General features: G+C 45.8%; 1 protein-coding gene across 2 annotated transcripts; it reads right to left on the bottom strand.

Annotated features, from left to right (window-relative positions):
• Positions 1-8,524: 8,524 nt before the first annotated feature.
• Positions 8,525-23,273, bottom strand: CGRRF1 (cell growth regulator with ring finger domain 1). 2 transcript variants are annotated; one of them, XM_075926231.1, is made up of 6 exons: positions 23,107-23,271; positions 18,812-18,951; positions 16,801-16,978; positions 16,462-16,609; positions 11,672-11,779; positions 8,525-9,823 (listed from the first exon to the last, which is right to left on the bottom strand). In XM_075926231.1, exons 1-6 carry the CDS (start codon positions 23,208-23,210, stop codon positions 9,482-9,484), a joined length of 1,020 nt encoding a protein of 339 aa, XP_075782346.1. In that variant the 5' UTR covers positions 23,211-23,271; the 3' UTR covers positions 8,525-9,481. The 2 variants fall into 2 exon arrangements, with proteins under 2 accessions (XP_075782346.1, XP_075782347.1); XM_075926232.1 differs by lacking the exon at positions 11,672-11,779 and having other exon boundaries at positions 23,107-23,273.
• Between the last annotated feature and the right edge of the window lie 871 nt (positions 23,274-24,144).

Genomic DNA, 24,144 nt, shown 5'->3' with positions numbered 1-24,144 from the left:
CATTTCCTTACCTTGGTGCTGACAGAACTCATATAGTTATTCCGTGTTGACGAATGGTAACTGGAGTTGAGAGGATACACCATCTGCTGGGTTTGTGTGCACATCTTGCATAGGAACATATCGCAAGGGATAATAAACGACATTCATCAATAGTACAATGAGCTCAAGGCAAAATGCCTAACATCAAGAGTTTTCTCCTATTTACATAGCACCAACGGCTGATTTTGGTTTATGAGCTACTCCTGCCAAGTTTCACAGTTTGCCACACTGCCCTTTGATAGCACAAATAAATTAAGGAACAATTATTACTATTATTAATAAAGCATTACACCTATCATCTGAGGAGCTCAGGACTCTTTAATAACACTAATTAATTGACTCTCACAATGCTCGGGTGAGATACGTACCCCTATAAAAACAAATACAGGTCTGGCCCAGAGTAGGAATCCAAAGCATTGCTGTGCTACTGTTATATCTCTCACAGTTTTTAACCATGACTGTAGGTGTCTATGGCAATTTATAAAACAAAAGTATTATTGTTATATGCAAAAGAAATACCGTGGGCCATAACTATCTGGAAACAATCAATTCAAGTGGTGAATGACTAAGGCCCACATTTTAAAAAGATATTTATATGCCTAACACCTATTGATTCATAGTTAGTAGGAAAAACTTTCTAATATGAGTTAAAGGGAAACCAGTACTCACCTCTGATGACAGAACATCATAGCTTATCTATGTAAGGAGACATGTACCCTGGTGTCCATCACATCAGGAACGACAGTCAGATCTCACTAAAACCTAACATTAATCAAAATATCAGTATCTGCATAATAAAATAATAAACTACAGAACCTCTCATCCAGGGAATGGTCAACCAAATGCCATTTAAACCACTTGGCATTCTGAAATTAAAATACATAAGCCATACAAAAATGTATACCAAGGCTGTAATAAAAGAATGATCAAGTGAGAAGAAGCTGGAGTTAAGGTTGCCTCAAAAAAATGCAGCGCACCATTTTGATACAAAATTTGGAAAACGTTTGATCAAAAAAAATCCATGAAAAATTCAAGTCCATTTTGAATCCTTTCACATTAAACCGATGTTGAAATTTGAAATGTTTGTTGTCAAACTCATTTTAATCTTTCATCCAGTTCTGTGTTGTAAGGTATGCATAGGTCTGCACAGAGAAGCAGGGGGAAGAGGTCTGAATATCACAGCGGAAATAAGAAGACGGGACACAGTAAGGAGTGAATATCTTTGAGTGACTTTTTTCCATTTTGTGAATGCCTGTTAGAAGAGAGGGTTAAGGAGGGTCTGGGCTGGGAACAGGCTGGTAGCTTTGTTAAACTAGTCTAGCCCCTGGGATTAGGAGGACACTTTACCCTTAGAAGACAGAGTGAAGTTTTTCTTCACTCAGCGCACAGTCAACCTGTGGAACTCCTTGCCAGAGGATGTGGTGAAGTCTTGGACTTTACCAGGGTTCAAAAAAGAGCTAGATAGATTCATGGAGGTTAGGTCCATCAGTGGCTATTAGACAGGATGGGTAGGAAAGGTGTCCCCAGCCTGTTTCTCTGGAGGTGGGTGACAGGGGAGGGATCATGTAAGGATTACCTGTTATGTTCCCTCCCTCTGAGGCATCTGGCCTTGGCCACTGTTGGCAGACAGGATACAGGACTGGATGGACCATTGGTCTGATGTTCTTATGTTCTTAAAATGAGAGTCAGGATTATTAAATCCTTGTCTGTCGAGACCTCTCACAGAGACTGTAGCAAAGTTGGCTACATCATCATGACGACTCACTCCAGTTCCATATCGTCAGGGATGTCTCTTTGCACTGATATAGAAGCTGTTTTTCAGTTACTCCTCAACGGGGCTGCATAAGTGATGGCTGGCACATCCATTTGATAACAGGCACCGACGCTCAGTATAGACTGGGCAACACCACATGTGATTTCCCCACCAACCCGGCCGGAGGCTCACCTGTGGAAGGCTCTGTGTTGGGATTGAAAGTTTTATTCTTTTTATATTTGTATTTTAGGATTAATAATGTAGCAATGTAAGGTAACATCATCACATTTGATATTTTATTAAACTAAGCTCTTTAGTAAGATATATATTCCTTTGTTTTAAAGCTTAGTGAGTTTAATAAGTAAAGAGACAGAGTTTTGCTATTGTGTCTATGTTAATAAAATTGGAGGAATGTTGAAGGCTGAAGGCTTAATTGTTTGATTTACAAGGCCTTTTTGCTTTGCCCAGTATGGAATACCGTTGTATTGTACTTTTTTTTGAAAGTCCTTTGTAGAGGATTGTTTATGTGTGAAAGTGGTATGTATGTGACGAGTAAAAGGTGTGAAGGTTATCCAGATGGCCAGGGGAGGGGTGAAGCCTGGGTGAAGACAAACTGTAAAAGACAGACTGCAAAGAGACATATCGGTGTCAGAGAAACCATCAGTGCATACCCACAGCCAAGAATGGATCAGATCGGCAGATTGACGGCTCTAAAGGTGAAGGCATCCCTAAAAACAACTGATTAACAATCCAGGACAGGATGAGCCTCTTGGAAATGTTTTGGGAATGATTAACATCAACAAGATAACACACCAGTCGCAGACTGACACAGCAAAATCCATAGACTTCAACAGGGAAAGAGGATTTTAAAAGCAGGGTATCTTGCTATGGAACTTTGGGTTCGTCTTGTTCTAACTCCAGAAGAGCATTGGATTGCGACCAACCAAAGACCCTGCTCTCCCTCTGTGTTCGATCTAGCTGGCCACTAGATTGATCCAGACTCTGGACTGGTAACTATAACATCGTCTGGTGGGACTGTGTGTGTATGGTGTTTGTGTGTGAGTGACTGAAAAGCATATGCAACTGTTGTATTCTCAATAAATGCGGCGTACTGCCTTTGCCCCTATAAAAGATCTCGTGTGCTTCATTTAAGCATAACATCTGGGCACTGTATACATTGGTGCCCAAGTGTTTAGCTCGAATCGCGCATCCTATGGTTCACACGCTGAGGCGAGGCGGTGAACAGTTACATGTCTGTGCGTCCCCTTTCATTGTAAATGCTGCCTCTTTGAGGCCCAAACTCACATTCCTCAGCTACTGTCTATGGCACAGTCCTGGCACCAGACGGAAAGCTCAGTCAAAACAGAAACAATCCCATGGACCCAAAGCCTGGCTTATCTGTGGCAGTCAGAGGATGGGGCAGGTATGATGCCAGCCACTGACGGGATGTCTGATGGCCTTACACATCTGTCCAACAAAATGGGTCCCTTCGGCGTGACATGCTTCAGGATATTCAAGAGCAGGTCTGAATGAGGATAAATAGATTTCTCCTCTCTGGGCAGCACAGGGGGGCTTGTTACACATCCATTAGGCGGTTTGCCTGGTTTCCCCTTTAACTATATTCTTGCCCATCTTTTCAAAGAAAGCAAAAGTCTGAAGGCGCTGTGAGCAGGGACATGATGAAGCAGTTGAATTGCAAAAGCCAGGGCAGGTGATTGTATCTCGTTTTCAATTCTCAGTTTTGTGTGTAAGGCATCATGCCATCTTAGGACTTGTTAACAGCTTTAACCAGATCTGTTTAGAGACTGACCTAACTATAGCCGTACAACCCTCTCCTTAGTAATAGAGAGCTAGCCGTGTTAGTCTGATCTTGGTAAAACAAAAGGAAAAAATATGTAGCACTTTAAAGACTAACAAACGATCTTGTTAGTCTTTTAAGTGCTACATATTTTTTCCTCTCCTTAGTGTGGAAGATGTTATATTATTATTAAGATGCTTAAAGCAGCATAGATTAAGCTGGGGATGTAAGTACGGTGTCATAACTGCTGGGGATGTAAGTACGGTGTCATAAGTTACAGACTAAGGCTGTGTCCAGACTCAGGGGGTTTTTCGAAAAAAGTAGCCTTTTTTCGAAAAAACCTCACCTGCGTCCAGACTCAAGCCGCGTTCTTTCGAAATTAAATCGAAAGAACGCGGCTTTTCTTTCGATGGCGGTAAACCTCATTTCACGAGGAAGAACGCCTTCTTTCGAAAGTTCCTCTTTTGAAAGAAGGCGTTCTTCAATGTAAATAGGGCTTCTTCGAAAGAGAGCATCCAGACTCACTGGATGCTTTCTTTCGAAAAAGCAAACCGCTTTTTCGAAAGTTCAACGTGCAGTCTAGACGCTCTCTTTCGAAAGAGGCTCTTTCGAAAGTATCTTTCGAAAGAGCCTCTTTCGAAAGAGGCTTGCAGTCCAGACATAGCCTAAGAGGGTGTTGTATTTCTTTAACTGTACTGATTTCTAAAGTGACACAGTAGAACTCGGGTGGGGAACCTCGGCTTCTCTGGATCTGGCCCCCAAGGCTCAGAGATCTCCCTGCCGCATTGGGGAGCCCACGCTCACACTTCAGCCCCCTGCCATCCATCCACAGGCCCGGAGCACACAAAATCTATTAGCCTGGGCTCTCCAGTGTGCGAGGGGAACGTGGGGAGTGTCTTTCTCCTTCTCAGGCAGGGGCTTCTCCCTTTGCTTCTCACTTGCGGCCCCCGACTGATTTTTCTGGGGGTCAGCTATAAACCAGCCTTTATACTGCACAGCAGAAAGCGCTTGTGTGTGGTCTAATGGCTGAGCCACTACAATGGACTCAGGGTACCTGTGTTCTCCTCCCAACGCTGGTACTGACCTACTGTGTCCTTAAGCAGGTCAGTTCAGCGTGCTACACCTGTTCCTACGCCGGTCCCTGACTATTTCGATTGCTAGCTCTTTCAGGCAGGCTATGCGTATACACAGCAGGCAACACAATAGGACCCGAGCTCAGTTGGCATCTCTAAATGCTCCTGTACAATAAATAAATCAATAGTCCCTGAATCGAGGAAGGGAAGCAGGGCCGGCCCACAACATTTTGGCAGCGGAGGCGGGGAGCTCAAACGACGCCCCCATGCGCCCTCGCTTGGGCCAAAACTTTGAAAGGTCTAAATTCTGCCTTTTTCCTGTTCTACTCCTCTCACGGGACTGCTCTGCTATCTACTTATGCACCAGCAGCAGACACAATTTTCTACACTCTGGGTCCTAGTGGCACCCCCGACACACACATGGTTCCTCATGGCAAGGCCAGCCCTGAAGAGAAGTTCCCAGTATAATCTGGCGAGGAGGGGAAGATTGGAAACACTTCTTGTGAAGATACTCAGTTTGGTTGGTTGAGATCTTTGTCTCAATGATGAGACTTGAACAGAATGGGAGGTAACTGGGAAAGATCTCTTTGAGTTGTTCTTGTCTTAGGTAGACACAGATATTCCTTCACTAGCCAGAGAAGATCCAGTCAAAATACTGAATGGGGAGAAGCCGGGGCGGCCCGTGACTATCGGCCGACTCAGCCGTCGCCTAGGACACCGCCTTCAACGGCACCTGATGATGACGTCACGGGGCACCCGGGGTGCCCAGTGATGACGTCACCCCATTGACGGCCATGCAGGTGGGGGTGCCGATCACACATTCCGCCTGGGGAGCCAGCTGCCACATCCGGCCTCAGGCCGCTCCTGGAGAAAGCCCAGCTGCAAATCCGATGCCAGTTCAGAGCTCTGATCTCACCCAGAGGCAGAAGGGAACAGCTCTCCCCTCAGGAAAGTGGGTGTCAGAAAAATCTTTCTGGGACCCATAAAAACAGCCATGCTGGGTCAGACCAAATCACCAAAAAGGGCCTTGTAGTTGGGGCTGAAATGTCATCACTGACCGAGGAAGAGTTTGGTTCCAACTGCTGTGAAACACCCTGCTTTGGGTCATGCCAGAAATAAATATCTGGGTCCTGGTCTACCCTAGGAAGTTATTCCAAAAATATTATTTCGAAATAATAAGTGGAGCATCCATACTACCAAGCCCGCTATTGCGAAATAACAGGTTGATTATTCGAAATCTGTATTCCTGCTTTCCTTGGGGAATAACACCATTTCAATTTTGTTATTTCAGGAGTTACTTCAAATTTAGTTATTTCAAAATAATTTCCTAGTGTAGACATGCCCTGGGATGGGATTTCCAACTGTGAGCCCACTGGAGTCAGAGAAATTTATCATTAGCTTCAATGGAAGCAGATTTATTCCATGGTGCTGAGGATTGTGGCGATCCGACTTTAACATTATAAGCCCTGGTACTACTCGCCCAGGAAAAAACTCAGTGGACAGGGAAAAACTAAGGTAAAGTATCTGAAGAGGTAGATGTTTAGGGCTGTCCTTCCCTTTGAGCAACAAGGTTAGTGGTTTCTTGGAACAGGTTGGTTAGGCAGAATCTCCAAACTGCACTGAGTCCCAGGAAAACAAGGTATCAATTCTTGGGAATCCTGGGATTTCAACATAAAGTCCATCCTCTTATGTTGTTCTGCAGGCCTCCAGACTCCTGCCCACAAAACTGCATCAGGAGCCAGGCTGGGATTAGGCATTCTTGTCCCCTATGGCAGCAAAGTAGAGGGAGGCTGTGGGAGTTACCCATTAACTCTAGGGCTACGTCTAACCACAGCCTTCTTCCGCAAAAGCTTATGCAAATGAAGCACGGAGTAGAATATCGCTGGGCTTCATTTACATAATTAGCCGCCGTTTTTGCGCAAGAGGCTTTTGTGCAAAAAGGAGCTGTGTAGATGGCTCCCCCTCTTGTGCAAGAGCCGTTCTTCCTCATGTTTTCAGAAAGAATGGCTCTTGTGCAAGAGGGAGTTTTTGCGCAAAAAGGAGCCATCTACACTGCTCCTTTTTGCGCAAAAGCCTCTTGCGCAAAAATGGTTGCTAATTAATTATGCAAATGAAGTGTAGTGATAGTCTACTCTGCACTTCATTTGCATAAGCTTTTGCGACAGAAGGCTGTAGTAGAGACATAGCCTAGTGTGAAATTCTACTTGAGAATCTATGGGGTGCAGTGGGGAACACAATGGGGACAGCTTCTGCACCATGCCTGAAAACCGACAGAGTCCCCAATTCCTGAAGCAGATTCACAAGGCCACCTGCAGACTCAGGCTATGTCTACACTGCAGGCTTCTTGCGCAAGATGCTTTTTGCGGAAGAGATCTTCCTCAAAAACTTCTTGCGCAAGAGCGCGTCCACACTGCAAAAGCGCATTGGAAAAGCGATGTGCTTTTGCACGAGAGAGCATCCAGACAGCATGGAAGCTCTCTTGCAAGAAAGCTCTGATTGCCATGAACAGAATGCTTCTTGTGCAAAAATCCCGTTTCCCATCCCCACACACCTTTTTGCACAAGAGCGCTTGTGCAAAAAGGAGTTATTCCTTGTAGAAAGAGGAATACCTATACCACAGAAACCCCTCTGTTCCGTCGATTCACTGTAAATTGTCTTGTGCAAAAATGTGCTTGAGGTGCGGATGCTCTGTGAGTTTTTGCGCAAAAACTCTGTAGTGTAGACATAGCCATAGTGTAGCAGGGAAAACATGTTGCATAGTTCTGACCCTTCCTTTCCATGAGGTGAATGTCCTCACTCCATTCCTTTTACTCCGCTGTAGGCTGTATAATGGAAAGGAAGATTCCCATGGGAATTATGCCCATCACTTAAGTGTTCAGAACGCTTTCTCATCACCTATCACTATACCAGCCACCTCTGATTATCTGCAAATGGGGAACTATTACCACCTCAATATGTTCTTTGGTCTGATCTATGTGGAACCCTGGTAGCTGGCCATCGTCTGGATATCGTCTGGATGGAGACGGCATAACATCACAGTCCTCACTGCTTTTAAGAGTACCTGTACTGCTGGGTACTTTGTCTCTGGGAGTGCACCCGTATGGTGAGGGATGGTCTCAGTTAATGCAGAGTTACACTAGAAATAACAGTATTTGGCATCCAGCCAGCATGTTTTTTCTTCAAAAGTTCTTTCCACACATGAACCGGGCTTCTCAACACCCACTGTTATCTCTGTTTGACACGTGGTGTAAGTGATTCTTCCTTCAAGTTACCAAGAGTGTGAGGGGGAGCTGAGATTAGAGTTCCAGAGACAAGTCCAGGTCTCTTATTAGGAAGAAGTGTGGTTTATTAATCACAGGTGGCCTAGTGCATTGTCTCTCACCTCTCCTTCTTCCCCCAGAGACTTCTTAGCAGGACCTGCCAGCTCCCATAATCCATCTCAGCCATGAAGATTTTTGCATTTGGGGTCATGGCAAGAAACTGCGGATAGCTTCGGGTTCTGAATTAGGGACTCTGTGCACAGTGCTCAGTTCTGGGGCAGCACCAGTTGAAGAGGCTGTAGGAGATGCCTCAACGCTGTTTTCCTTCTGCAGAGGGAGAGCTGTGCGGTGGGAAGGGAGAGGCCTGAGAAGCTGCACTGGTGTTGGGGGCGATGATGGGGTAGCGGCAGAGCAAGGAGTGAGTATTGCTCCTTGCCAAGCCCCCGTCTCTCATGGGGTCCTAGGAAGAGTGGGAGTTTGCTATTTTTACTTTGGTGTTTCTTTCCACCCAAGGAAAAGTTCTAGCTGACAAGTTACGTCAGCCTGAATTACATTAGTCTTTCTTGCATTAAATGAACAGAATCATTTCTCTTCTCAACACTCATTTTTATGTATTTATTTTGATGACAAAAGACGACTGTTTTCTAGCTCCTTTTCTTAAACAACAAGTATGGGAGAGATGGTAACTTCACAGACTAGGCTCTCCGCGTTATGAACATGACATGCTGCTAACATCAACTACAAAATAATTAGTTTCTTCTCCTTTCCCACTAGCAACACTTAAAGCCCTATGAGTGCAAAGTGGCAGTCTACATACAGGGGGCATACTTAGGCATTCTACCTGCTTGATACTTAGTTGGGGCCTGAATTAAAACTCACTGAAATCAATGGGAATATTTCCAGTCACTTCAAGGGGCTTTGGATTAGACCCTGTGCAACAGAACATCTCTTTCAAAGCACTAACAACAAAATATAAGAGATGCAGACACACTAATGTCCTGAATATCTTTAACTCCCAGTAACTTCAACTGGATTTGAGCAGTCCAGCATTTCCCATGGCCAAGCCTCTCAAATGCAAAATGAATACATACAGATTTATACCCAATCTAAGTACAGATTCTTAAATATTTTGTTTCCTTCATTTTTCATTCTGTAAAGTGCTAAATTATATGGTATTAAAATTATACTTTCTTCTGACGTTACATTTAGAAATCTCTTTATCTATTATATAGGAGAAGTATTTTTCAATTTCAGTTGTAAGAAAGCCTTTTTTCTTTTCTAACGTTCAGCGCACCTAAATCTACATGTCAACACAATCTCTAATACTTCATGAACATCCAGTAAGCGGTTATCAAAAAACTCCCTCTTTGTACATATCCTACACACTTCTTCTGTCCATATCACCAGGGTATATGCAGTGTTTTAGTAATCATATGCAGCATCGACATGAAAAAATGCAACTAACAAAGTTACATTGAAGATCTTCCCGTGGAGAGAAAATGCTTTAGGTTCTACATTGCCCACTTGAGAGTATAACCTGATTCTTCTTGGTTTTCCACTAAAAGTCTGCTCTGAGGGGAGCACCCTGGAAAACTTGTGGGGGTTCATCTTGCTCCTTTTTACTGCACAGGGGAAAAGATTCTTGAACAAACTGCCTACACATTGGGCACTGCTGAAAGTACTTCACACACCCATCGCACAGACATGCATGCCTGCAGGGCAGGAGGACCCAGTTCACTGTTCCATTCTGGCAGACGACACAGTCTTTACTGTTTTCCTCAAGTAATTCTGATTCAGCATCGGCCAGCCCAACCTTCTCCAGCAAGCTTTTGTCAGTGCTACTCTCTCCAGATGCAGTGCTCGAGGGCGGGGCACTGTTGCTTGCAGACATGAAGAGTTGCTATGGACAAAACACACACAACCCCGTTTCAACAGAACGCAGTAATTGTACATTTATTTTCTAGTGTGATCTACGACAGACCACATACAAACTAATGGGGCTGTGCTTCTCTCTTCACACATGCATCCTATTATGTTCAAAACAGGACCAAATTCTGCCATGGTGCAAACGGGAACAACTCCCTTGACTTCAGTTATGGACATTTTCGGAGGCTAGAGAGGTGCAGAACAACGATGGAGAAAAGAGACAGGAGACCAGCTGCCACAAATCCGTGTAGTTCACTGACTTCCCTAGAGCTATACAGGTTTGCAATGGATGAGGGTCTGGTCCAGGCTTTGTATTTTCTAACATGCTACTCCACATGCCTGGAGTTATGGCCCCAACCTCTCCCAGCAAACACACATTCTCTCTGCCTTCAAACCCATCACATTTTACTAGCTCTTGTGATTTCCTGTCTCATTTCATCTAGACTGCAAGTTCTTCAGGGCAAGAAATAGGTCTTTCATGTTTGCAACCCTACAGCTGTTGCTACACTTCAAAGGCGGAGGCGCTCTATTGACTAATTGAATAGTTGATGCAAAATAAATCGACTATTCGATTAGTCAGTTATCCGATACTTTAACATCCCTAGTAAACGCACTACCAAGCCAATTTAGTCAATTTCCCCTACCTTTAACATTCACATTTCTGCATCAAAAGCTATGAATGGGACTCATCCAGCTCACTTAATTAGCATCATTAATATGGGTCCTACAATTGACAGGTAAATGCTTTTTACTGTTTGTTATGTCTCTTGGATTGCTATTATACATATTTTCCATTCCAATTCATCTGATGAAGTGGGTTTTACCCATGAAAGCTTTCTCTCTATATTTTTTGTTAGTCTCTAAGGGGCCACAGGACTACTCATTATTACCAGAGTCTATTTTAGCTTCCTAAAGCATCCAACTGCAAAAGGAAACAGAACTTGTTGAAGACATCAGAATGGAAACCTGCTCCTATATTCTATTATTTTTTTAAAAGCAGTTAGGGATACAATACGCACAGAGAGTGCATGTCTATGTATACAAACACAAATTTGTACGTACAATTAAAAATTGTAGTGATTATGCAGATCCATTATGTGTTTATTGCCAACAGTATGTTTGATGAGGTAACAATACCCCACCACAAAGCATATGGAGATTTTTTTAGGGTGGGTCACATGGAACAAATATGTATCAAACTGCTGGATTTATTGGGACAAATCTATTTGTGGCTTAAATTTCAAGTCGAGTTCCATCAAGGAATGAATTTGGCCCATTCTTTATAATTCATTGATATTGTCTACACATTATCTGCATATTATTTCCTATTGATATACTATCAAAACAAAGACTTTAGAAGAGAATATAAATTATTTTCAATATCTGCTTTTGCCATATTGATTTTATGGTGCACACCGGACCTCATCCAAAGTCACGGATGTCAACAGAAGCACTCTCATTGACATCAATGGACTTTGGATCAGAACCATTCTGAGTACTTTGTAAGATTTGCAGCAGTTACTAGGTGAGAGTCAATCTGTTACTCTCACTTGGATAAATCGGGAGGATCTGGGGTTGCCTGGAATATAAATATATACAAACAAGGGATTTCTGTAGGAGAGTTCAGATATTTTCAGATAAAATGCAGATTGCACTGTAAGTCTGCTTGGAACTAATGTAGTGACGTGATAAGTGTAACCATCATCCAATTCCTGGTATAACATGAGACTGAAAAAGCCGGATACCAGTTTAGAGTAGCTAGCCTACACAAACTAAATGAATATTACAGTCAGAGTGAAGTAAGACTCAGAGCACAGCTTACCTTAAGGTCATGAAATTGACCTTGGGCCAAAAGTAGATACTGATATAATATTCTGCAGGAAAGTCTGTAACTTTCATCCGGAATATGGATTACAGACACCATTGAAATCTAAAAACAAAAGTTTTATTGAGCACAACCTCCTTCCAGGTGTATGACTTGTTGATTTATATATGTGCAGCACATCACAGACAAATGATAGAGTCTATTAAGGAATTAGAGAAGCTAAAATAAGTACAAGGTTTAATTTGTGTCTCTTTGTGGCCTGTATAAAAACCGTTTGTCCTGTTTCTCAGGGTTGGTCAAGCTACTGTCCTATACAACTGCTGAACATGTGATCAAATAGACAATCCAAGGGTCAAATTTTACAACCACACTGTGCCTATGTAAATTCTTCTGTGGCTGATCCACAGTAAAGATTCTCCTACTCCTGATTCCAGCGAGTTGGGCACCAACCAGAAAAAACACTTAAGAACATGGGAGTCAAAGGCTGCATTTACACAGCAGCAGAGAGTCGACTTAAGGCATGCAACTCGAGCTATGTGAATAATGTAGCTGGAGTCAATGTACCTTAAGTAAAGATTCTCTGTAGACCCCGCAGTAACTCTGTCAACTTCCCATATTTTTCTCATCTGGGGTAGAATAACAGAGTCAACTGGAGACTGATCTTCACTTGACCCGCTAAATCAACCACCAGTGGATCGATCTCAGAGCATCAATCTCTGCGGTAGCGTAGATTGACCCTTACTAGGGACATAAGTGACTAGTCGACTACCCGATAAGCATATGAGAGAGAGGCAGCAAGGCGGGGGGAGCAGAAGTCAGTGCTGAGGGGAGGGGGCAGGAGAGGCAGAAGCGTAGTGTGGGACTGGGCATGAGCCAGGAATCAGCTGATTCCCAGCTCACGCCCGGTCCCAGATGCTGTGTCTCTGCTTCTTAAGTGTATGAAGAGCCGTTGGGGGGCGGGGGAGCAATGGGGGGAGCTGGCCAGAGGTGCGGGGGGCTCAGACTGGCCTGGCTGGAGCAGCCTGCAGCGCAGCAGGCCTGGCCGAGATGAAGCAGTCCCCTGCCATGGGATCACAGTTAACTGTACTGTTTAACCGGTTACAGGATTTTACAGCCTTTGTGTAGATGTAAACAAAGACAGGGAAATGCTTAAGTACCTCACTGAACTGTGGACTCAAATAAAGGTTGTAACCTCTTTGGGACAGAGGGTGTCTCTGGGTTCTATGTTTGTATGGCACCTAGCACAATGGGATCTTGATCCATGACGAGAGCTCCCAGGTGCTATAATACATTACAGTTTTCAATGGTATTTGCCTGATGCTGCACCTCCACACAGCAATAAACTTCACCCAGAGCGAGTATGAGAGCAATTCTGATTGGCTCTTACATGGGGTGCAGGAGGGAAATTCCACCGGTACCTGGTAAAAGCCAGTCACAATCTGGCCTCAAACCCCCGTGTGACTTGCTCTTCTGTGACTGGATTCTATCCTGCCTTGGACAGCAGCAGTAACATTGTCAGCTGTGCTCTGATTGCACGTCCATAGCTGATGATGTGAAAGGAGAACACCTCCACTTTCCCTTTCCCCTTTGTGTTCTCTCTCCTCCCGCAAATGCCCAAGGCTGTCTTTCAGATTTCATTTAACATTTATACTTAAATTTTAATTTACATTTGTCTGGTTTCCAGTTTTTAGCCATGAGAAGTAATTCTTCCGCTTTACTGCATGCTGATCAGGACTCAACCAGAGCTATTCAGTTCAGGTCCAGTTCGACACACCACTGTTCAGGAAAGATGTGGCAAATAGGAGAAGGTCCACAGAAGAAAAACAAAAATAATGAAAGATCTAGGCCGCATCTCCACTTGCAGGAAGATTGATGTTGCGGCGGTCAATCTTCCAGTGTTTGATTTAGGGGTCTAGTAAAGACCTGCTAAATCAAATGCTGAGGGTGCCCCTGTCAGTGCCAGTATGCCTGCTCCTCACAAGGAGTAAGGGAAGTCGACGGGAGCATTTCTCCTGTTGACCTCCCACCATGAGGATTGCGCCAAAGCTCGGCTTAAGGTATGTCAACTCCAATTTACACTGATCTTCCCCGTAGCATGGACCTGGCCCTAGAAAATATGACCTATGAGGGAAAATTGAAAAAACTGGGTTTGTTTGGTCTGGAGAAGACGTTAACAAATTTCAAGAACATAAAAGATTGTTACAAGGAGGAAGGACAGAAATTGTTCTCTTTAAGCACTGAGGATAAGAAGCAACAATGGGCTTAAATTATAGCAAGGGCAATTTAGATTGCACATTAGGAAAAACTGCCTGTCAGGGTAATTAGACTCTGGCAGACATTGCCTAGGAAGGTTGTGGAATCTCTATCACTGGAAATTTTTAAGAGTATATTATGTAAACACCAGTCAGGCATGGCCTAGATCAGCGGTTTTCAAACTTTGGGTTGCGACCCAGTACTGGGCCACAGAATGTAAGGCACTGGGTCACCTTGCTCGGCATCCAGGGACTTTGGTGGCTTGGTAAACTGGGTCACAAATTGCACTTTGAAAACTACTAGTCCTTATCTGTTCTGCTATTGCTACTATGGCTAGTAGCAGGTCCAGCTCATAGGCAGGGGAGCCATAGGGCTTCACACGCTGCTCCTGCCCTGAACACCAGCTCTGCACTGCCGCTGGCTGGGAACTGGTCAACGGGAGCTGGGGGAACAATGCCTGTGGGTGAGAGCAAAGCAGAGTCACTTGTGCGCCTTTGTCTAGGAGCCAGACCGGCTGCTGGCCACTTCCCAGGCACAGCAAGATCTGTGGTGCTGGGACAGGCGGGATCCTGCCTCTGCACTCCCACTGTGTTGTATCAGAGGCAGCAGTGGGGGGAGTGGGGGAGAAGTGCCAGGCAGGAGCCGGTGTTCACAGGGAGCCAGCTTTAAGCAGTTTTCAACAGTTACACAATTACATAATTAAACACATTTTAACATCCCCAGTACCAAAAAATGCTACTTACGTGACAACCATTAAAAAAAGCAAGCATGAGTTTGCATGGGGAATGCACCAGAAGTTTACCATGGATGTATTGTAAGGCTAAAATGCACAACTGTTTCCTTAATATTTTTACATATAAAAAATGTTTTGATTGAGTATTTCAGCATTGATCATTTTTGTTTCGTGATTATATATTTTTAAGGTCTGCAACAAAGTTAGATCCAATCCTTTCATTTGGACCATGAAAATCTCTAAAATCTGTTCCCTCTTTTAGTGCACAAGTAGATTCTGCTTCTGCAGCTTTGACCACTTGAAAGGTATTTGATGACAATCAGGAAGAAAAACTTCTTCAAAAAGACAAAAAAGGAAAATAAACTGGATTTTCTCCCCTACCTGATGCAAAAAAATGCCTGATGTTTTACCTGATGCAAAAAAATGCCTGGTAAAACAATCCATTTTTCTCATGTTAATTTAAGAAACATTCTTGCAAGTTTGTTTAATATACATTTTATTGTTATTAAACTAAATTGAATTATAAACATACTTGAATGTACTGATTGAGGGAGGAGCTAGATATTGTTTTCTTTTGAAGCCTTTATGGTGGACTGGCAGGAAGCTGAGGGACAGGAATAGTGGGAAAAGCTAATGCGTAAGTTCTCCTGGGTATTTTTTCTTTTGGCCATGACTGATTTCTATATTAGTATGCAAGGAAGGTCAAGTGCATTAGGGAGTTTGCCTTCAAATATGTATGCCTCAATATACATTAGTGTTCATGCACTTCAAACTACTGGAACCAAATATATCATTTAAACTCAAAGATGCTGGATAAATCTATACATTGCACATTAGACAGGAACTAAGTGAAAAAATTCTGGAAGGGATATTAAACCTCTTGCTTCAGCATTGAAGCTAATCTCTATTAGGAATAAGGAGAAGATCATCAAGCATTGGCTACTGACCAAGATAAACAACCAGTCCGATCTGGTATGGCAATTCTTCCATCCTCAATCCTCTCCCCAGAGATCAGCCAAATAGTTCTGGGGCTGAATCCCTCTTCCTGATCCAGAGAAGTTACAAAAGCTAAACCAGCTCAAAGGCTACACTGCACCATGTGATACAGGCTATGTCTAAACTACATTCCTCTTCCAAAAGAGGAGTTTAAATGAGCTCGATCGAAAATTCAAATGAAGCACGGATTTACAAATCTTGCGCTTCATTTGCATAATCACGGAAGAGCGCTTTTTCGAAACAGAGTTTTTCGAAAAAGAAACCACAGTGTAGACGGGGTTCTTTTCAGGAGCATGGGTTCTTTCGAAAAAGGGTTTTTTCTTCCAAAAGAACCCAGTCTAGACTGTGATTTCTTTTTCAAAACCGCGTTTCGAAAAAGCGCTCGCACATGATTATGCAAATGAAGCATTTGTAAATCCGTGCTTCATTTGAATTTTTGATCAGGCTCATTTACACGTAGTTTAGACATGCCCATAGTGATTGATACTCCTGGCTCTGAAGTTTCTCTAGCCCTCATGCCCTGCTCCAATGTGCCAGCACACAAAGACCTCGCATATACAAGCTCTGTGTTGTGCAGAGGGTAAGCTCTTCCTGACTGGCCCACACATACATTCATCCCTACCCCATGTACAGCAGGACCACCTAGGTTCCCCTGTTTAGGGAACGTCCATTGGTGAAGGAACGAGAGCTTTGATTTTGGCTTTTGCCACATGAGAAAAGCAAGCCAGCCATTCTACTCAATCCTACATTCTGAAGCATCCACGCACGTCAATACAGTGCTCAGCTACGTTCTAAAATTACTCACAATGTCGTATATCTCTCTGTCTTCTTCCTCAGCTAAAGTCAACAAAGCTACCAGCGGGTAACGAGATCTAGGCACTGGGCCAAAGTCTGCAATTTGAGCATCTTCTGGCAACGGACAGTATTTTTCTTCCTTGTCAGTTTTTGTAATGCTTTATTTGTGTAAAGGAAAAAAAAAATCAATGTCACTCCAGTTGAAGACAAATGCAGCACTTGCATTAAGAGTATTCTTATTCATTCATAAATATACTGTGCCAAAAACTGCAGACGGCTCACGAGGCCCAATTCCCCTCATGCCAGAAAATTAGCATAATTTGTGGGAAAAAAATCGATAAAAGGATACAAATACTGCTGTCGATAGATGTATTCACTGTAGAGTGCATCTTCTAGTGCCTGCGGAGTCTTTATTCTGAAGCAATAGACGTGTTTCTGCAGAGCTTCGTGTAGTTTTTGAACACTACACCCCCAGTAGCAGGTAAGGATACAGTCTTCCAGGCAATCAGCTGTCAGTGTTATACCCTCTTAGAGAATGAACATATAAATACATGAAAAAATATGCATCCTACACAATGCAAGCATCATCAGATCACCAGTGTACAGGAATCCTGAATTTACAGCCATAATTCCTTAGAGGCAGCAGAGGCAAATCAATACCAGTAATCAGGGTTCTGGTTGGTTTTTTTTTTTATTTAGAGTGGATATAGTGGACTTGAAAGGGGAAGACCACAAGTTGCCTTTTGCTGCGGCACATGCATCTTGTACAGGGTAAGGCTTACTGCTGACAGCATTATACCTACCATTTCACTTAGGGGGCTGAGTTTGACTCCCTCCCAAAGACTAAGCTGTTTGGAAAATTATATTTAACAAGACCCACATCCTACCATGCTCCTGTGCCCACAGACTCAGATCCAGGCCGCCCACTCATCCTTCCCACCCACGCCCATGGATTCCATGAATTTCCACAACCTGCATAACTTCTGCAGGGGCCAGTGTGGCTGACCATAAGGCCATTGAAGCAGCTAGCCCCAAGGACAGCTACACCAGCCACTATTCTGGAGGCCCCAGAGTAGCCCTAGCCAGCTGGAGCAGTTGTGGTCATTGGGAGCAGCCATGGCCCTCAACCCTCCACTCCCCCTCCCAATTTTTAATCATAATTATTTTTAGTAAAAGTCATGGACAGGTCATAGGCTGTGCATTTTGCATTTTTTTTTTATTGCCCATCGCCTATCCATGACTTTTACTGAAAATATTTGTGACTAAATCATGGCCTTAGTTACCAGGGTAGTGGACAGCAATTCTGAGCCTTCAGGGACACAGTTTAAAAGAGAAGTAGTCCATACTTTCAAGGACTCAGCACCCATAACTTGGGATAGATTTTTCAGAAGAGCACAGATCTCATCTAAGCAGCACATAATGGTCAGATTTAGAATCGCACCCAGCATCCAATATACTGAGCTCTTTGGAAACTCGGATCACTTACTTTGGTACCTAAGTGGGTGTTAGTGCTTCTAAAAAATCTGGCCCTGTAATGCCAAGACATTCTGTGTGAAAAGAGCTGAAGAGACCTGAGTTCATTACTGCAGTGCTTTTTATTTGAATACAGGAAGGTTTTACAGGTTTGATGCTGGACTTTGACATGAGCTGGGAAAGTATCTCCTTAATTCTTTCAGAGGCCCGGGAATGGAGTGGATGTTTGGACAAAGCAGCACTTTGAAACACCACAAACAAACTGCAAACTACCACTTAAGGTTACATCACAAGCCCATACAAATATCTTTCTTCATTGGCTGGTTTGGACAGCCATACAGAAGGCCACTCTGGGAGGAGATTGGGAGTAAGTGTGGTGGGCCAGGACCTAGCACTGCATAAACCTAGCTGCCCCAACACCTTGTGCAAGGTGCATGAAGGGGATCCTAGCCCAGCCCATAAGCTGCAATAGGAGCAGCTGAAAACTGCTCATCAGCTCAGCTCACTGTTCCAATTGGTGCAGGAGGGAACAGATCCCCTGCCTCTTCTGCAATTCACATTCATGAGGCCCAATTATGTACGTTTTAAGTGGATGAGATGGACTTCACAATGAATGAAGCTGTGTCTAGTTTATCATCTCTAAGTTGTCACTAGAGCAAGTTTTATTAATAAAATTTGCTAGATAAATATGTCACTGGAGCAAGTTTTATTAATAAAATTTACATCATTTTACAAACATCTAATTTTTGAGCCCAAAATGTTGACAGTGCAACTTTAAAACACACAGTTTAGTACAGCAATTTCTGTGATGATTGTGTAATGGAACATGGTATGGCCATGAAACCAAGGGCTGGGAACTATAGATGGGGACAAAAAAATCCACTGACTTGTTATGGAAACTGCAGCAGGATGAGGAATTTCTAAGCCAAAAGGATTCTTCACTTGTCTCATATGCTTTTTGGATACTCTTACACTGGATTCTGTTTCTTCTGAATTTCTCAGGATCACAGGAACATCCCAACCAAACCTAAGAGATGTGGAACAACTAGATGCATAAGTGCTAGCACATTTGAAGTGCCTTTCAGATCTAAATAACAAGCAACACAACAAACAGAACTACAGCTTGGAGACAAAGAATATTTGCTAGGATGCACACATAGACTATGCAGTAATTCCTCATTTAACACGTGCCCGTTTAACACGTTTTCGCGATAGCATGATTTTTTTTTAGGGAACGTTTTTTGAATTACACGACTGTCCCTGGAATAACACGATTTCCCCAGCTGGCCCATTGCCGGCGGCTGCGCGGGGCTTCCCCCACCTCCCTGAAAAGCGGTGGAGGGTTCGCTGCTCGCCACACCGTTCCCCACTGACTCCCCCTCGCCGGATGCCTTGCCCCGTCTCCTGCACCCCCGCTTGCAGGCCGGTGGCTGGGTTTCCCCAGCCACTGCATGGGGCTTCCCCGCCTCCCTGCAAAGGGGCGTGCTGCGTCGTTCCCCACAACCCCCCCTCGCCGGACGCAGTGCAGGTCCCGGCAGACCCGTCACAGGGGCATACTCCCAACCCAATCCCCCTTCCCTCTCCTCCCCTTTCCTTCCCCAGAGCCAAACACCACCCCTCCCTGCTGTAACCCAGTCCCTGTCTCCCCCAACCTTATGTCCCAGTCCCAACAGACACCACCGCTTGAAAAGCAGCCCCCACCTTTTCCATTATTTTCAATGGGAAAACTGACCCCGCATAACACGTTTTCACTTAACACGATCATTTTCTGAAACAGATCTACAGTGTTAAATAAGGAATTACTGTACTGTCAATCAAAAACTGGATCCATACAATACAATGCTATACAGTAATAAAAGTGGGAATCTTTAACACTAGTCAGAACATAAGAATGGTCTCACTGGGTTCACGCTAGACTAGCATCCTATCTCTGAACAGTGGGCACTGTCAGGGGTTTCACAGGGAACGAACAGAAAATTATCAGGTAATCATCCCCTCTTGCCATTCCCAGCTTCTCGCAAACAGAGGCTAGGGACACCATCCCTACCCATCCTGACTAATCGCCATTGATGGACCTAACTTCCATGAATTTATCTAGTTCTTTTTTTAATCTTGTTATAGACAAAATTGTGATGGCAGAATATTTTCCCTCTTTTTCAAAGTTTTTCAGTGCTGAAGTAACAAGGGTGGTTAGTGCCCTCTAGTGGTAAATTTTGTCCTAAACTTCCCCAAAACCAGATCTGTAGGAGCTGCTTGCTCAGTGGCACGTGACATTGCTTTCTTTGTTGGGACAAACCTGACGCATTGTGTACTTTCAGCAGTAATAAGAAATTAGTGTTGGATCCTGCAGCCAGTGTTGCCTTGTAAGCTGTGTACTTGTGCGACGACTCAGGAGAGATTCCAGTGCCGTCCAGCTGATTAGCTCAATGTCCATAGATAGATTTTTTGTTTCTACTGATAATATACATTCACACATGTCTCGGAGCATATAACACTTATTCTGTGCACGATGGAAAAGTTTACAGGGAACATTGCCTGCAGCCCTTGAATTCATACAGCTTTTGCTATAGAGATTCATGAGGACTGCAAGATCCAAGTTTAATATTTTAATCTTGATTATAAATAATTTTTGAGTCAGGGACATCAGTTTCTGCCTCAGAAATACAGCCCAAAGAAGTCAACCGAGAGGCTCCAATTGATTTCCGCAGGGTTTGGCTCGGGCCCTGCAGACTGAGGAGAGCATGCCACCATTTTTTGGGGTCATTTTGTACCAGTCAGGATCCTCAGCCACCATTTTTTTTAAATCACACTCCCATACCTACTTTTATCCACAGGCACTGTTAAGCACGATATTCAATCTGAAGGAGCCAAGAGGAAATAGCCTATCTATCATATGCAAAATGCAGGATTTTAATATTCTTTGACCGCAACTTTCAAAATGCAACCACAAGAGAAAGCCAGATGTACAGAATACACATTCATTTCTATTTTCAGATAAAGATAAATTCACCTTTACAAAAGAGGACAGCACTGCCAGTAACAAGAAGTGATTGGAGATGCTGTCCTGGACGTGTTATGCTAATTCAGAAGACAATATCAGGCACTGTACGGAAGAGATTTTGATTCTGGATTAAACTACCCTAGATTTTTATATAAAGGAGGCAGCAGATATAGCTTGAGGGTTTTTTTTTTGTTGTTGCTTATTTTATATATTGTTATTTATTAGTTCCAGCTGAACCATTAGCATGTATGACTTCATGCATTTGGCCACTGCCAGCTGTAAAGTTGAAGTGATGGCACTTTAAAAGGGTTTACAATATTGGTTCGCTCAGTCATCAGCATATTATCTCCTGGGGAATTCTTTGGGATGCTCTATCTGCTTCTTCATAACAAACTTCCCAATAAGGATGGCATGAAATGTATGAACTTCCCCGGATGTATTGTTTCCATTAAGTATGCTAGAATAGTTTGCTGTCACAATGGGATGGATCTCATACCAGGAACTCAAGCTTCAAGGGACACTGTCTGTTTACCCCTAACCTCGTCCCCCCAGCCACCTACTCAGGCCTCTGCCAAACTCCCCTGTACAGGCCAATGGGTCGCTCCCAGCCATAAGCCGTGCCTACTCCCCCATCCCTCTAAGATGATACCCCCCATCTCCACCTCCTGCTTCTCCCAGCTCCCCAGCCCTGCTCCCCTTCCTGGGCAGGGCTGCACGCTCCCGTGTTCACCCCCAGCCCCTATGCCAGGTCCTCCAACCCTCCCCTGCTCCCAGGCTGGTACCGGGCCCCCGTTCACCAGCCCTCCTCTCCCAGAACCCTCCACCCTATATCCAAGCCACCCTCTCATTAGCTCCCCGATACAGATCACCCACTCATCAGCATCCCCCCCCCCCCAGATCCAGGCCACCCACTCATCGCTCTTTCCCCCTCCCCCCCATCCAGGCCACCCACTCATCATCCCCCCCCAGATCCAGGCCACCCACTCATCATCCTCCCCCACCCCCAGATCCAGGCCAACCACTCATCATCCCCCTCCTCCCAGATCCAGGCCAACCACTCATCATCCCTCTCCCCCCAGATCCAGGCCAACCACTCATCATCCCCCCCCCCCCCCAGATCCAGGCCACCCACTCATCATCCCCCCCCCAGATCCAGGCCACCCACTCATCATCCCCCCCCCCCCAGATCCAGGCCACCCACTCATCATCCCCCCCCCAGATCCAGGCCACCCACTCATCATCCCCCCCCCGATCCAAGCCACCCACTCATCATCCCCCCCCCCCCGATCCAAGCCACCCACTCATCATCCCCCCCCCCAGATCCAGGCCAACCACTCATCATCCCCGCCCCCCCCCAGATCCAGGCCACCCACTCATCATCCCCCCCCCGATCCAAGCCACCCACTCATCATCCCCCCCCCCCGATCCAAGCCACCCACTCATCATCCCCCCCCCCAGATCCAGGCCAACCACTCATCATCCCCGCCCCCCCCCAGATCCAGGCCACCCACTCATCATCCCCCCCCCATTCCAGGCCACCCACTCATCATCCCCCCCCAGATCCAGGCCACCCACTCATCATCCCCGCCCCCCCCCCGATCCAGGCCACCCACTCATCCTCCCCCCCCCCCCAGATCCAGGCCACCCACTCATCATCCCCCCCCCAGATCCAGGCCACCCACTCATCATCCCCGCCCCCCCCCGATCCAGGCCACCCACTCATCATCCCCGCCCCCCCCCGATCCAGGCCACCCACTCATCCTCCCCCCCCCCCCAGATCCAGGCCACCCACTCATCCCCCCCCCCCCCAGATCCAGGCCACCCACTCATCATCCCCGCCCCCCCCCCGATCCAGGCCACCCACTCATCATCCCCCTCCCCCCAGATCCAGGCCACCCACTCATCATCCCCGCCCCCCCCCATCCAGGCCACCCACTCATCATCCCCCCCCCCCAGATCCAGGCCACCCACTCACCCCCCGCCCCCCCCGATCCAGGCCACCCACTCATCATCCCCCCCCCCCAGATCCAGGCCACCCACTCACCCCCCGCCCCCCCCGATCCAGGCCACCCACTCATCATCCCCCCCCCCCAGATCCAGGCCACCCACTCACCCCCCGCCCCCCCCCCGATCCAGGCCACCCACTCATCATCCCCCCCCCCCGCTGGGCCCCGCGCTCACCAGCCCAGCACCAGGCCGCTGGTGACCAGGAAGCAGACGAACACCACCGCGATGTAGAAGAGCGGCGAGTATTCGTAGAGCGTCACCAGGAACACGGCGGCCATGGGGCCGCCAGGCAAACCAGCCGCCCGACCTCCCCACCGTCGGCGGATTCGGCGCTACTGCGCATGGGCGCGCCGTTTGCACATGCGCACTGGGCATGTGACGCTCCCGTGAAGCGGCTGCCCTTAGTCTGCCCTTTGCCCTGAGCTCGGGACTGGGGCAGGGCGGGGGTGGCATGAGGCGCCCACGGTAGGGCAAGCAGGGGGATTCAGGGCAGGGGCGGGGGAAGAAGCGTGTGTGCAGCTTGCTAGCTCTCCTGATGTGTGGGGAGCCTCCCTAGGGACTGAAGCAAAATGCAGGACAATGTAGCACTTTAAAGACTAACAAGATGGTTTATTAGATGATGAGCTTTCCTGAGGAAGTGGGTCTGGCCCACGAAAGCTCATCATCTAATAAACCATCTTGTTAGTCTTTAAAGTGCTACATTGTCCTGCATTTTGCTTCAACTACCCCAGACTAACACGGCTACATTTCTATCACTATTCCCTAGGGACTGGTTCTGCTAAAGCCCCAGCTGCTGGAGCACCCTGATGGGCGGAGAATCTCGGCGTTAGTCTTTTTAAGAAAAGTCACTGTCTGTAAAAAAAAGTCACTGTCTGGCACCCGGGGTGCAAAGAAAACCTGAAAACCTACCTGCGGCAAAGACTCTGAAACCACATGACATGACTATAAGAGGAACAACAAAGAGCCCTGGGGCAACATAAAGACTAAAATTTATTTGGGCATCAGCTTTTGCAGGCAGCATGGCTGGAGCAGCGCCATGGACCTCATTGGCACATCACAAGCCAGGGCACTCCAGCCCAGCCAGACCACCGGCCTGGCCAGAGTAGTACCCAGGCAGAGTTGCTCCAGGGGATCCAGGACAGTCCAGCTGGGCTGAAACGGCTCCGACTGCTCCCCCACCCCCTTTAAGTGGTTCTCCAGTTAAACGTAAGG

Source organism: Pelodiscus sinensis, chromosome 4, assembly GCF_049634645.1.
Source record: "Pelodiscus sinensis isolate JC-2024 chromosome 4, ASM4963464v1, whole genome shotgun sequence".
NCBI lineage: Eukaryota > Metazoa > Chordata > Testudines > Trionychidae > Pelodiscus > Pelodiscus sinensis.
The sequence above is the reverse complement of the archived record's forward strand: the minus strand, read 5'-3'. Positions and strand labels throughout refer to the sequence as shown.